General features: G+C 41.2%; 1 protein-coding gene across 3 annotated transcripts in view; it reads right to left on the reverse strand.

Annotated features, from left to right (window-relative positions):
- The window catches only part of SVEP1 (sushi, von Willebrand factor type A, EGF and pentraxin domain containing 1), a 131,106-nt gene that overhangs the window by 35,476 nt on the left and 81,580 nt on the right, over positions 1-14,050 (reverse strand). For all 3 annotated transcript variants that reach the window (XM_061455121.1, XM_061455120.1, XM_061455122.1), the window contains exons 28-36: positions 13,660-13,784; positions 9,161-9,284; positions 8,464-8,634; positions 6,844-7,017; positions 3,757-3,876; positions 2,736-2,912; positions 1,870-1,954; positions 1,371-1,562; positions 276-443 (exon numbers count right to left, since the gene is read on the reverse strand). In XM_061455121.1, coding sequence (XP_061311105.1) covers positions 276-443; positions 1,371-1,562; positions 1,870-1,954; positions 2,736-2,912; positions 3,757-3,876; positions 6,844-7,017; positions 8,464-8,634; positions 9,161-9,284; positions 13,660-13,784 — 1,336 coding nt within the window. The remainder of the gene's footprint in view (positions 1-275; positions 444-1,370; positions 1,563-1,869; positions 1,955-2,735; positions 2,913-3,756; positions 3,877-6,843; positions 7,018-8,463; positions 8,635-9,160; positions 9,285-13,659; positions 13,785-14,050) is intronic.

Genomic DNA, 14,050 nt, shown 5'->3' on the forward strand with positions numbered 1-14,050 from the left:
CTTCGAGGCAGAGGGCTTCCTATTGAATTGGTTTATGATTCCCTGTGACTCCTCTCAAATCTCCTTTTTCAGAGTGTATTCAGGTGCTCTGAAACTACTTTATGTGTCCCATACTAACTTGGTAGCCCACAAAAGCATCTCCATCACATTTAATTTCCAGAGAGTTAAGATAAAAGCAGTAAAAATGAATTAGTGTGCAGTTACAAAAGACTGGTGAAGCAGCGTGCAAGTTTTACTCGTCCTGACTATTAGTCCACTTCTGCTAATCTACATACCCTTCCTTACACACGTAAGAGACTCTATTTCCGAAAGTATAGTTATTTCCATTGATGACTGCATCTTTGATGGCAGGAGGTGATCCACAGGAGACAATGTTGCAAGCTGGAGGTGTACTGTTCCAGTTCCCTGAAGATGCACAGACAAGTATAGAGGGTCCCTGAAGGCTGAGAGACAAAGATCATTATTAAGGCTGCCATTTCAATCCAGGTGAGGAACGAAGAGGGAAAAAGGTGCTTTGCTTCTGACCTCCTGGCCCCAGTGACACCAAGGGGAGTTTCTCATGACTTCAGTAGAGGCCAGAATCTCACACTCCTATTCTTGAAAAAGTACTACTGATGCTGTCAAAAAAGCTGGTCTTCAGATTATTTTGAGAGAGAGCAAGTGGAATTCATACAGGCCCTTAATGCACTGTTCAGACACACACACCTAACTTCTGCTGTAGCTTTGCCCACCTCACCTACCTGCCTGCATCTGGACAAAGGGAATGCTTGCAGCAGGAAAATTCAGAAAAAAAATCAAACCTAAACAGTTCCATAGGAGACTGCTTACGTCAGGGTAAATTTGTTAGAGGTACAAGCAGATATCAGGACAGGCAGAAACCTGCACTTAAAACCACATCCTTGCGTATAGCATTACTGTATTAATTTTTAATTGCAGCATGTTAAAAGTGAATTTCCAGTGTAATTGCACACAAATGTAAAACAGAATAAAAGCCTAGAATAAACTACTTCCACAAAGATTTCAAAGAGTAAATTAGTAACTTCCAGAAGGTTCTTTCATCAAAGGCATTGTAAAACAATAGCAAAAATAATATTGGGTATGCACTAAACTGTAGGGGTACGATAATCTTTAAAGACAAACGAGAACTTTCAAAAATAATGACTATTTATCAAATCTTGAATGACCTTGATGAACTGGTCCAATTTAAGATGAAATACAGAAAGTACCTTCAAGATATGAAGAAGTATTTTTAAATTCTATTTTGGTATTTTGTCTTAGCAATGATCCCAGCTTTGTCTCTTTGAGACATAAGTTAGACCTTTTAGCAACTATACTGCCTGCATTTGGCTCAGGAACACTCCTGCATTTACCTGTATCCATTGTCACAGGTGTATGATAGAGAGGAAAGGTAGGTTGTTCCAGTGAGTGTGTATTTTCCATTGCTGATATCCTGTGGGATAGGACAAGTCACCATTTCACAGGAGGGGGGAGGATGATTCCACATGCCACTAGCAAGGCACAGAATTTCCTTTTCACCCACTAAGTTGTAACCATCGTTGCATCTGAGTTAGAAGAAAAGAAGTGCTATCAAACACAGAGCCTGTTATACACAGTGTGCATACGCAGCCATCATTTTTTTCATCCACACCTACATACACCATCCTTTTCTGCAGGGCACAGAAAAGCAGTACTGGAGTAAATATTCAGCTCTGCTAGTGAATAGCCACAGCTACAACCAAAAGTCTTTGCATTACTGTAATACCATCTTGCTTCTCTCCTTCAGTTTAACCACTCTCTCAATTCAGCCATACTCTCCTTTGATTCTCAATCAATTATTAATGTAGTACTTCAAAGATACTGAATTCCTACCTGTACACCACCTTATTCTGGTATGTAAAATTTGAGCCCAAAATGGCACTATTCTCTGGAATAACTGGACCACCACAGGATACAGCTTTAAAAAGACAGGATCACAGGAAAGGTTGATAACAACACAAATAAAAAAGAACACACAATAAGAATTTGCTTTTTCTCTTAAAAGGTTTGAAGAGGTTTAAAGACCTAGGTAACACTGGGTTCTTGATTTAGCTATAACTGACATTTAGGGCTCTTTACCTGAGTCCACCTGACTGAGAAATTGGACTAACTAGAAATAGGTTATTTGGAATTTTTATACAAACCACACACTTGACTGTCAAGAGGACTGCATATTCATCCGTCCCTATGGACAAAATAATTGTGGTTTTGACATCATCTTTGTCACTCCTTCATTTTACCTTATTGCTTCATCATGTTAGCTCTGGTTTTCTGAAGAAATTTCTTTAGTTATACCATGTATATGTACATGCACCAGCCTGTCCTCTCTGGTTGCTCTTTATTTACTGAAACACAGTTAATTAGCTTTAAGACATCAAGTTCCCACAAGTTCCTTGAAAATGGGAGGCTGGGTGGAGAAGAAAGACACTTTCAGTGTTTGCATTACAATGAGATAAATCTACACATTTGGCACTTCAGAGAATCTGAGTAGGAGAGAGCCACTATGAATACGGCAACTCTTGGAAAAGCTTCAACTGGTGCTTACGTCTCTGAAGACAACAGGGACTTCAACACTGAGACAGAGGTCTGCTAAGACAGGGTTTCATTAGCTGCTGCGGTCTCTAAAGGCTCTAAACTACTACTTTCCCCTTCCATCTAACACCACACATGACAATATGCATTCTTCCCAGGAACCACACCTTCGCAATATGGTATTGGGTGGCTCCACTCTCCAGACTCCATGCATGTAAGTTTAGTCACTCCTGCCAGATGAAACCCTTCTGCACAGGAAAATGTTACTTCACTGCCAACACCATAAGTGTCCCCATAAAAATGGCCATGCTCTGGATTTCCGGGGTTCGGGCACTTCACTGGTTCTGAGGATGAGAAGAGAAATAATTAATAACATAACTATCAGATTTTATAAACAAGTTACATTAGATTATTCTTGGGAATTTTCTGAAAGCAGGAAGGTAGAGAACACGGAAACTACTCATTAGCAGTTTACAGCCTTATCAACTTTTCTCTGTTCTGTTATGTAAGTGACAGGCACTGATGACTTGTGAAAGTAAGCTAATCTTGGCATGGAATAGTCCTCTGCAAATGAGTTTGCATTCACTATCAGAAGCAAACACATCTTGCAGTCATTTTTCCCCTCTGTGAGGGAAAGCCCACTCCAGCATGTACAGCCCCGAACAGGAAATCAACTAAGCTACCCTTTATCCCAACCTAACATAGAAACAGAGAATGGGTTGAAAGGGACCTTATACTTCATCTAGTTCTAAACCCCTTACCTATGCCACTGTCTTGTCTTCATGGAAAGTTACCTTGCTTAATGTTTTCACAGGCAGCTCAAGCCCTTGTCAGATGCCTGAATTCAATTATTTCTTCACTGAACAGCTTGCTCTGAGAAATGACACATTGTGGCCTTCCCAGCTATTCCGTGTATGTGCTCCACTTGCAAGAGGATTTTGCAGGTGTGTATGTCTCAAAGCAGAATCCCAAATGACAGCTGTGTTTCCAGGGAGAGGTGAGTTATCAAGAAACAAAGGGAGACACTTCATCACAGCTTCTTTCAGGTCAAAGTGACCTGCAGATGAGAGCATGCCTGTCCTGTCCTCCCCAGATATGAGTTACTGCCAACTGTCTTCTACAGTGGAAGGCAGGATACTGACCTATACAGAACCTTGGAAAGGCCTGCCTCATGTTTCTTTCCCATACCTGCACATTTTTTACCATCTCCTGTGTAAGGAGGGATGCAAGTGCAAACGTATGATCCATTTGTGTTGAGACAAGACGCATGCTCATCACAGTCTGATCCAACAGCACATTCATCAACATCTACCAAAAAGAAACACAAAGAAGATGTCTTTAGGGTGCTATTTACAACAAGCATCTGCTTTAAATTTGTCTCACTGTCAAGAGGAATCCCTTTAATTAGTATAATTAAAACTCAATCCTATGTCAATCACATTTTTGATGCACTAGTAAAAATATTTACTATTTAAATTAATATTTATGCTTTCAAAATAATTTACTATATAGTATTGTAAAATATGAGAAAATCAGAGACCAATCCTATTAACCTTCAGTCAACACTTCCACAAAATGTATCCAGTTTCCAAGTAGTAAAATAATAGACAATTGTGCCTTATGTGCTGCTACTACCAGTTTGGACAGTCACTAGGAGAGAGGCCGCCTATATTGAACACCTGCTTGGGAAATCCTCTATACTGCAAACTTCCCACCTGTAAGACAGGAAAACAGCCCAGGGGGGAAACACTCTGAACACTACATATAATTACAGCCCCATCTTTGCTGAAGAGAATTACATTAGACTAGGAATAAGAAGTAGCTGCAGTTGCCAGAAAAGTTAAAATGAGTTCAAAATACATTAGTTATTATCATTAGCTATTCATATACAGTAGTGCCTTATAAATGCTGACTGATGATCTATGATCCATGTAGCTTGGTACTGTACAGCAAAAACAAATGAAAAAATATTCCTCACTCCAGAATACTTCCTATCAGCTTTCAAATCCTGACTGTACAGAAGCATCCTTGGTATGTAAACAATGAGTCATAAATTGCAAAGGGTCAATTTCATGTTATCTAATTGATAAATGCAGGCATCAGGGATTATTCTTCATATAAATCAGAGTGTTAGAGATAGAACAGTTCTTCATTTAAAAGCCCTGCTACAGGACAGCTACTGAACTTGGTATAGCATGAAGATGGATATGTGGAGCTCTTTGCCAGGGAGAGAAAAAAAAGGCAACTTGGTTAAAAAAGCAACAAAATTTACTGAATTAGTGTGTTTATTCTTCACTGCTGAGTGAGCAGTCCAGCATGAAGGGAACCCAACAGTGTTCTGAAAAGGAGCTACTTTCTGACATGCAGGATAAAACCTGCACATTAAAATCAAAACAGTTCTCAATCACAAAAGCATCAGGAGAATGCAAAGTGGTATCAGAGCAGAACTGGAATGACTGCTCCTCTCATAACATCTTGTAAGGCAGCAGAAGAGTGGAATGACACAGAGAATCAGATCCGTAACAGTAAAAGGAATGTCCCAGGGCACAGGTGTACCAGGCTTTGTTAGCACGTGCCTGGAGTATGAATCAGAAAGGTAAAGGGTGGGTCAGGGAGCCAAAGCCACTCTTGTTTTCATTTTCCCCAAAATCTATTCCGCTTCATGAGAGACAAGGCAAGCTGGAAAGTGGGGCACAGGGTTTTTCCTTCTCAACACCATGCTTCCTACTGCACAGACATCAAACTATTTGATGCCTTGCAGCATCTGCTCTGAGCCTGGGTATAAAGTGCAAAGGGGTAAAGCAAAGAGAGCAACAACATATTGAGTCTGTTTGGAGGCTCTGGAGTCCAGGTAGAAACTGCTATGAAACCAGGTGGGTCCTACGCCAAAGTGAATTTTGGCAGAACTAAAAGACTGTTGGCATTCCTTTTGCTCATGTTGACTGAAAAAAATATGTGCCATTCCTACACAAAATTAAGAGTCAGATCAAACACAAATTTTGGCAGTTGTTACCCTACAAATCGTTAGGTATGACTCAGACAGCACCAGTGCAAGTGCAACTAGTTAGTGGGTTCCAGCAGAGATCTGCTGAAAACATGGCCCTAAAAGAACAGCCACACTCAGTCCTCTGTACGCAGTACAATGCTGCTGTGTCTCACCTTTCAGCTCCTGAAGCTGCATCTGGTACATCAGACCCATCTGATCAGGAAGTTATGGTGTGGCAACTATGCCATCTGTGTTCACAAGTGCCCTCCCTGCCTTCCAATGCTGCTGGCTGACAGATGCATATGACTGAATAACAAACTCTCACAACAGAAGAGGGCTCAGAGGAGATGGGCAAAGGTGATCTGCCCCATGAAGCTCAGGGAATAATGCATGATGTAACTGACCATCGCTGTTACAGAGAAGCTGACTCAACAAAAGGGGATGGGAAGGTGGTCTTTGTTTTAAGTAAACAGCTATCAACCAGTGTATCAACTTTTGGTGTAAATGCCTCTCTTTGAGTACATTAAGAGAGTGCAAACATCTCCCTGAGTGAGCCGCACCAGCACGGGGTGAGGGGGAATTGAATACGTGGCTCAGGCCAACACAGGGTATAAAATCCAGACAACTGGGAATGGGCTTCGCTGGCTTTAAACCCATTTATTCATTCCTGGCTACTGAGGACAGCTAGCGTCATGACAGAGACCATATTATAGACTGATAATGGGAAACACGTTGCTATTGTGACTGAACTGTATATTGCAATTGCTATATTGTGCTAAGTATAACTTGCATTTATTTGTATTGCATTATGCAGTACATGTTTTATCCCTCTGATAAGTCAGAAATCCTCTGTAGCATCAACTATATTCAAATAAATAAATTTGATATTAAACATTCCACCCTCCATGCATGGAACATCTAAAAGTATCTGGTCAGGAAGTATGGGACACTGAGAGTGTGCTGAAGCACAGGGAAATGTACAGGTTAGAAGCATAGAATGCAAGAACTCTAGGGCTAAATGAACCTAGGAGGAAAGAGGCTGGGAGTGCAATGAAGGCTTATTAAGTACAGGATGTGGGGCATACGAGAGGACTGACACAGAAAGATGTCAGAATGTCGTTTTGATGTAATATAATGCTGAGCACAGTATTTCAGAAAAGTGAATATTTTGCAGTGTGATTTCTGAGACTCTGGTCAGTCTTCACAATTTCAAAATGAAAACCCACCAAAACCCAAGGGCACAGGAGAAGTGCACAGCCCATGGCACCCAAGTGTATGGTACACCTCACCGAGGCAAGATCGTGAAATGCTGTTCCAGCTCCCATTGTCCAGGCACAGCATCCTGGAGTCACCCAACAAATAGTAGCCATTGTTGCAGTGATAGGTGACGGTACTGCCAGCAAAAAAGTCCTCAGCTGAATAATATCCGTTTTCTAAAGGTGGAGGCACTCCACAGCTGATTCCTGCGACATGAGTGAAAAGAAAGCACAGACATTAGCAGAGCAAGCACAGATCAACTTCAAAGTAGTTCCACATGAGAGCCATCACTGGAGATTCCTTTCTCTACAACTGTAGAATCCTGTCCACAAGAGGGCGCAGACCTTTCCGGATGCTCATTGAGTCTGGGTTTTGTGGAAGCGCTTGTTTTGCAGTCGCTTATCAATCATGAGCAGGACCCTCCAGCTCCTATTCTCCTAGCTCTGGAGGAGCCATCCATCATTTGAGATCTGAGCAGATGCCCTTCAATCACAGCACACTACCCCTGATAATCACTGATTCTTGGTGAGTTTAAGGAAAAAGGAAATGTAAGCTTGCCTCCATGGAGGTTCCCGTTATTTCCATTCACTGAAAAACAAGCTCAATGTTACTGTGTTTGAACATTGCAAAACTAGCTAACAGATTACTCCTAAGAGGTTACAGTACTGGTCTGAGACCAGGGAGAAATGAGCAATGAGAGAAATTGGAATAAATAAGTCCTCCTGATCCCAGCTGTGCCAGCAGAAGGCATCATTATACCTGCCTGCTGGAAGTTGCTATTTATCCTTAGAGAGCTGATTCTGTGCATCTTCATTTCAATCAAGATGAGATGAACTTATTCCAACAGCTATAAAGCTCATCTGTCTAACTACATGGGTTGTAGCAAGTCCTTGCTCCTCAGCTATGTGCAAGGATCACACAAAAATATACTGTTTATAATAAGTGTTTAGAGCCCATAGTAACTGAAGCCAAGTACTTGCTTCAGAGGGATAGAACTGAAGAACCTGTAATGGACAGGCTGTCAGTGGATGGGGACCTGTGGTTTTGGGGATCTTTGGTACAGGAAAAGGATCCTGGTAGGTGAAGGCAATGATGTCAATGAGCCTGATTCATCAGTAGAAGAACCTTTTCTGTACCACACCTTCTACTATAAGCCCTGTAGTTCTTTATGCAGAAAATAGCTATCTTCAACTGCCTTTAATTCGCCATGTTCCTGTGGAACAGGCTGAGCAGTTCTAATTTCTGACAGAAATATCTGCTGCCTTTAATGAAATTACTCTGTAACATACTTAAAAACAGAGGTTCTAAGTGATGCTTAAAAATCACAGAGATACTGTAGAATTTCCTGTGCATCTTCCACACTCCTGATGCCACTGCAGAGGAATGCCTGGAGTATCAGACTGTGGATCCAAATAGACTCATTTCTGCCATGGGCATTAGAAACTGACTCAAAAAGGTGGCATCATCAGGTCATGGTTTGATCATGGTATAGTTCCTGCTCAGTAACTTTAGCTTTAAGCATGTATGCACATGCTGTAACATGGATGGATTCAAGTGTATCACAGCTGCAGGATTATCAGGCCATGAATAATGATAGGGTACAAATAAAAACCAGGATTTCTTAACCCTGCCAGACGGCTAAGACAACTCACTTTCACAACGGGGAAAAGGCCGTGTCCACTGTCCCAGGTTAAGGCAGTGTTGAACAGAGTTTCCTACTATCTGGAAGCCTGGGTCACAGGAAAGGCTCACTTTTGATCCTGGCTTTAAATCAGCAGAAGAGGCCCGCAGATGTGGTACAGATCCTTGCAAAGAGGGACAGTCTGTGGACAAAACACATGCACACAGTAAGATATATATCTATGTGCTGAAATGAATAAATTTGTTTTCTAATTATTTGATCCTGTGTAAGTTTACTTATGAGAAAGCTTTGGGAAGTGTTAATGTATGCTACATTCTGCTCAGGTTCAAAAGGTTCTGAGAATCATCAACATATAACATCAGAAAAGAAGTCTGTAGGAGAAGAGGTAAGGAGGCAGGAAGTATTTTAATACCTACTATATTTTTAGAATAATAGACAAGAAAAATTTCTTTCTGGCCCCACACCATCTTCACTCTTTCCCCATCTCAGTTCAGGAAGCAATAAATCTCTGTCAGAAATTCCAGTGAACTTCTGTTACAAAATCCTGGAATTCGAGGAATGAAGGACTGAATGTTCTAACGGTCAAATTATCAAAATAATTCATTTAAGGTTAGTAGGGCAAAGGCTGCAAGCTAGCATATTTGACATCATAAAAGTGTCTTATAATATTGTTCAGAAAAAAAGGGTTCTGAAAATAAAGTTCTAACCAGCACAAAATATACTCTTGTAATCTATCTTCACTCTTCCAACAACTCCTGGCAGGAAATCTGGCCAGGCTAGTACATTTCCTTTTTGGAGTTCTTCTGGACAGGATGTAGCCAGAGATTTTACCTATGGATTTAAAACAGTTGATTAGGTGCTGTTTAAAGACCATGTGGGAAAAAATTGTAGAAAACATTCCTTCCCCATCTACATGCAACGCTAGAAAAAATCACTGAATAAGCGATGTTTATTCCTCCTAGCACATGATGCTTCTGGCTGAACTGCTTGTTATTCTATACTTACAAGCAGCTAGCTATGGACAGGCATGTGCTGAGGCAACACATGAAGGAATACAAGTAAAGTGTAACACAGTTCTTGAAACACAATTGGGTTTGTTAATGTGAAAGTAAATGTGTGTATTTATGTCACACAAAAGGCAGATACGAGAATGCAACCTGAAGACAAAACTTGATTTGCAGAAAAATGTCAAATAGGAGCCAAGAGGAATTTGACGGTGAAGATCTGCATTCTGCAAACTCTGCTAGGAACAGAAATACAAAAAGGAGCAGTTTAATATATCTGCTGTTTCCAGGACATGAGTTCTGTGAATTCAATGTACTAGGCTCTTCAAAACACTGCAGGCAAGGCCTACCCACACCAATACTAACAGCAGTACTGCCACTGCAGGACAGGGCCACAACTAACCAAGTACTGAAATAGGAATTACATAGGCAAAATAAAGATAGGAAAAAAAAAAAAGGAACACACTGTAAGATCAGCAGCAGATTACTATCTTGAGAGCAGATCTGGTCAAATTTCTTTGATGGAAAAGTTTTCTGTTTAAAACATGAGTTCTTTAATGGCACCACTAGGGGTTTCTTTTGCATTCTTACTGCAAGAAAATGAAATACCAATGTGAATCCTCAAGCTATTTCAGTACAGTGTTCTAATGCAAAAAAAAAAAAAAAAAGTTAATAAAGTGAAAATATTTGTGCTTCTCCATTGTGACTCTGAGTCACATTACTCATAGTAATGTCATCATATTTCTGTCTGGCCACCAACAGAAGGAACCTGGGGATTACAATACCAGATGCAACAATGCTTTTAAGCTATTCAGACACCTGTGTAAACTATATGCAATAGTAAGAATATGCAGATAGATCCTTAATGATGGGATGTCACATAAATATTCCGTAGTGGTTCCTTGGAAGGAGCTCAGACGTCCTGACACCGGTGTTTGTAAAAAAGAAGGCTGTTTAGTGCCACTGGCTGCTCAGGGAGATTTTGCTACGTAACAGTGTTGTAGAACTGCAAATGAGAGACCAGAGCTTTGAATTCACTCAGCACTGCCTTTGCGCACTGTAACTCCAGGAACAGAAAGGAAATGTAGACCCAGAAGGTGACTGGGATTATGGTGCATTATTGGAACAGCACTCCTCATTACGTTTCCCCCTGTCAGCGTGGATGCCATTATATCTCAGCCATGGAACTGCTGAAAAAACCACATGTGCCCTGAGGAGGATAAATGTGCAGTAAAGTGGTAATTAAGGACTTCCTCTTCTTTTAAGATATCAGGGAGGGAAGTGGTTTATGGAAAAAAGATGGTTATTCAATTTAGAAAACATGTAGTAATTAGGCTACTGAGACTACTTCCTACTCTTTGGCTCTTCCATGCTGCAGGGACATTCCAGTAGTTCCTTGGCAGGGAGAAAGGAATGTCACCCTCAGCAGTGTGAAAAAAAGAGCAAAGATGAGCAGCCCAGTGGGCTGTGTACATCTCAACACAACCAGCCTATCCATCAGTAGATGTAGCATGGCTTCAGGGCACAGCTAACTGGTTAGAAAGCACAAGAGTGCCCAGTTCATGTCAAACTGTATGGAAACTGCACTTTTCAGTGCAGACAGTTTCAGACACAGAAGGGTGTCTGGCTTCTGTCAAGTCTCCAGTGGACTACCAAGAATGATGTGCTACATTGTCCTTTGTCAGAAAGGAAGGTACACCATGACCTGCAGACTGAATCATTCTCACATTTCCCCTACCCTGAATGCTAGTGAGGTGGATCAGACTGTTCTAGGGTCAGCTTAGCTGGAGAAGAGAGCAATCTGCTCTGTTTATTCTGAGTCTGTTCCAAAGATTTCACTTCAACAGTATGTGCTGATGAAAACTGCTTAGGCCAAGGGCTGTAAACAAACTGCTAGGAATCTGCAGGGAAAGTGCGAGAAAGGCAGGTTTGGGAATCAGCCCTTCCAAGCCATATGATGGGGAATGGAGAGCCAGAAAGGACCTCACAGTCCCACAGACCACTCATATTTCTATTGTTGTGTGCTCAGCAACCAAACAACCAGACTGTTGGATTGTCTATAGAAAATTAATGTGCAAGTGGATGAGCAACTGAAGTACACAAAGATAAGTCTTAAGAGTAGACTTTGCCTTATGTTATTCTTACTGAACAACATATCCTGTCACCCTGCTTTCCTTCATGGCTGAGAATAGGAAGGTTAAGACTTACTGAACAGTTCCAGCTGGCCACAGCAATCCTGATAAGAGACAATAATAGTGATTTACTATCCTAAGCTCTGAAAAGAATGAGGTAATAATTTTATAGGAAGCTTACTTGGCTTAGCATCCTGTCTGGTCTCACATCTGTCTTTCCAGATAAGTAATAAAGATACCACAAATGAAGGGCAGGATTTTCCTCCTTGTCCTAATTGTACTGCACTTGAAGCAAACAGGAATTTAACCAAGCCCATCACATGATTAGACAGGTCACTATTGAGAAAGACTCAGAAAATTGCACTTAATGTCTTCAACAGTGTGTTCTGTAAAACCACACATATACTTACGAGCTTCAAAACTGCTAGTGAGCAAAACCCTTAAGATTTTGACTTGGCAATGCAACAATTAGTGACCCCAAAAGCCAGGAACAGTAGCAGATTGCTGGACAGTTCTGAACCTAGCAGAAAGACGAAATATCAAAGAAAAGGAGAAAGAGGGAGAGGAGACACTTGGATGCTTGAAGCATCTATTTTCTGTTCATTATTTATTTGGATCATGGCTAGCAAATCTCCAAATAGTGGTAAAACTTTAAAAAGGAGAACAGCAAAACCTTTCAACCCAAAGACCTCTTCTCCAAGAAATGCCTCTAACTTTGAACATTAGTCCTTGTTATTCTAGTGTTACTAACAGTTTAATCATTTCTGACTTCAGGATTGAAATACTAGTGATCAGGAAGTGGTGATGGAGTACACTGTCATCAGGTTTTCAGATAATACCAAACTGGAAGGCCCAGTCAGTATGCTCAAAGGCAGAACTGGATCCACAGGAACCTTAACAAGCTGGAGGAACTGGCCAACACAGACCTCATGAAATTCAACAGGAAAAACCTCTTATTGATACAGGCTGGGGAAAGCCTGGAGACAGAGGAGCTCTATGGAAAAGGACCTAGGGGCTCTGGCAGGCAGAGAAGAGTATCAGTCATCTGTGCACCCTGGCAATAATAAGGATCAACATAATTTTTGGCTGTGTGAATAGGGTCACAACCAGAAAATGCAGGAAGCTCTCTTCTCAGCGCTTGTTAGACCATGCCTGAAGTACCACATTGCATTTTGGGCTCCTCAGACAAGAAAGACACTGACAGGGTGGAGCAAGTTCAGGGAAGGGCATCAAAAAGGAGATGGAATGGAGCGTTACCCCTTTAAGGAAAGGCTGTGGGACCAAGGCTGGTTCAGCCTGGAGCGAAGACATCTAACAGCAGCCCCCAGTACCTATGGGGAGGTAATCAAGTATACAGAGTCGGGCTCTTCACAGCAGTGCACGGCGGGAGACAGAGACAATGCTTGTGAACTGAAATGGGAGATCCCAAATACATGTTAAAAAAATATAAAATCACTCTGAGGATAACAGAGAACTGAAGCTTGTCTCCATGAGAAGTTGAGCAATCACTGGCCTTGCAGACATTTTGATCTACACTGATTTCTTAACTCTGTGAAAGTTTATTGACGAACCTTTATTTTTTGGCACATAAATAAAAACAGCCTAATATTTAGTTACTCTGCCCATTCAGACTTTTCCTGGGGCTATATAGCTCAGATTTTTCATAATGTCTAATGCATTCATAAATTCTGATGCCTCCCCTCTGAAGTTTTACCAGTGACTTCACACAGCAAGATGAGGGAATTATAACCTGTAAACCAAGTCCTTTGCTAATTTCATTGGGTTTTCTCCCTGTTCTAACAGGATTGCTAGCTTTTGTGCATGCCTTTACTTCTCTTTCAAAGCTACATAATATAGAAAGGCTCAGCCAAAATAGAAGACAGCTCAGTGTTGATTTTATCACACCTTTACTTACTGTGCTAAGATTATTACCTTAAACCAGAGCTTCACCTGGTCCCCACTGACTTCTGTGGGAATACAGGTTTATCCAGTATGCTAACTTGGAATGCCTTTTCAAATGTTCATCCTAAGCTCAGAGCCCTGTGCTGAAACACTGCAGTAAGGACTCACCTGCTGTGGAGACAGAACATGGTCCCAAATGTTGAACTGACTGATGGAGCCCACAAAAGATTCAGCTGGGTTGAATCCTTCTCCTTTCTGATCTTGCTCTTGACCCAATACAAGTGCACCACCACCTAAGCTCACAGAGAATTAGAACAGGGATAGGAAACAAAGCCTTATGATAAGGATCCACACAGGAAGACTAAAAGCTACCAAAACAGAACTTTTGCTATGCTGTCTTACTAAGACTTTGTAGTGCAGGAGATCAGCCACCTCCAACAAATTCTCAGTAAACCTCTGGGAAGCTTTATCGTAGGCTGAGGCAGTTATCACAACAATTTGGAAGTAATTTTGAAGTACATATTAATACTAAACTCATGCTGATGAGAGGCAGAAACTT

The sequence above is a fragment of the Pezoporus flaviventris genome, unplaced genomic scaffold (genome assembly GCF_033815535.1).
Source record: "Pezoporus flaviventris isolate CSIRO_AGI_PZ_B2104156 unplaced genomic scaffold, CSIRO_AGI_Pfla_v1 ptg000018l, whole genome shotgun sequence".
In the NCBI taxonomy this organism is placed as follows: Eukaryota; Metazoa; Chordata; class Aves; order Psittaciformes; family Psittacidae; genus Pezoporus; species Pezoporus flaviventris.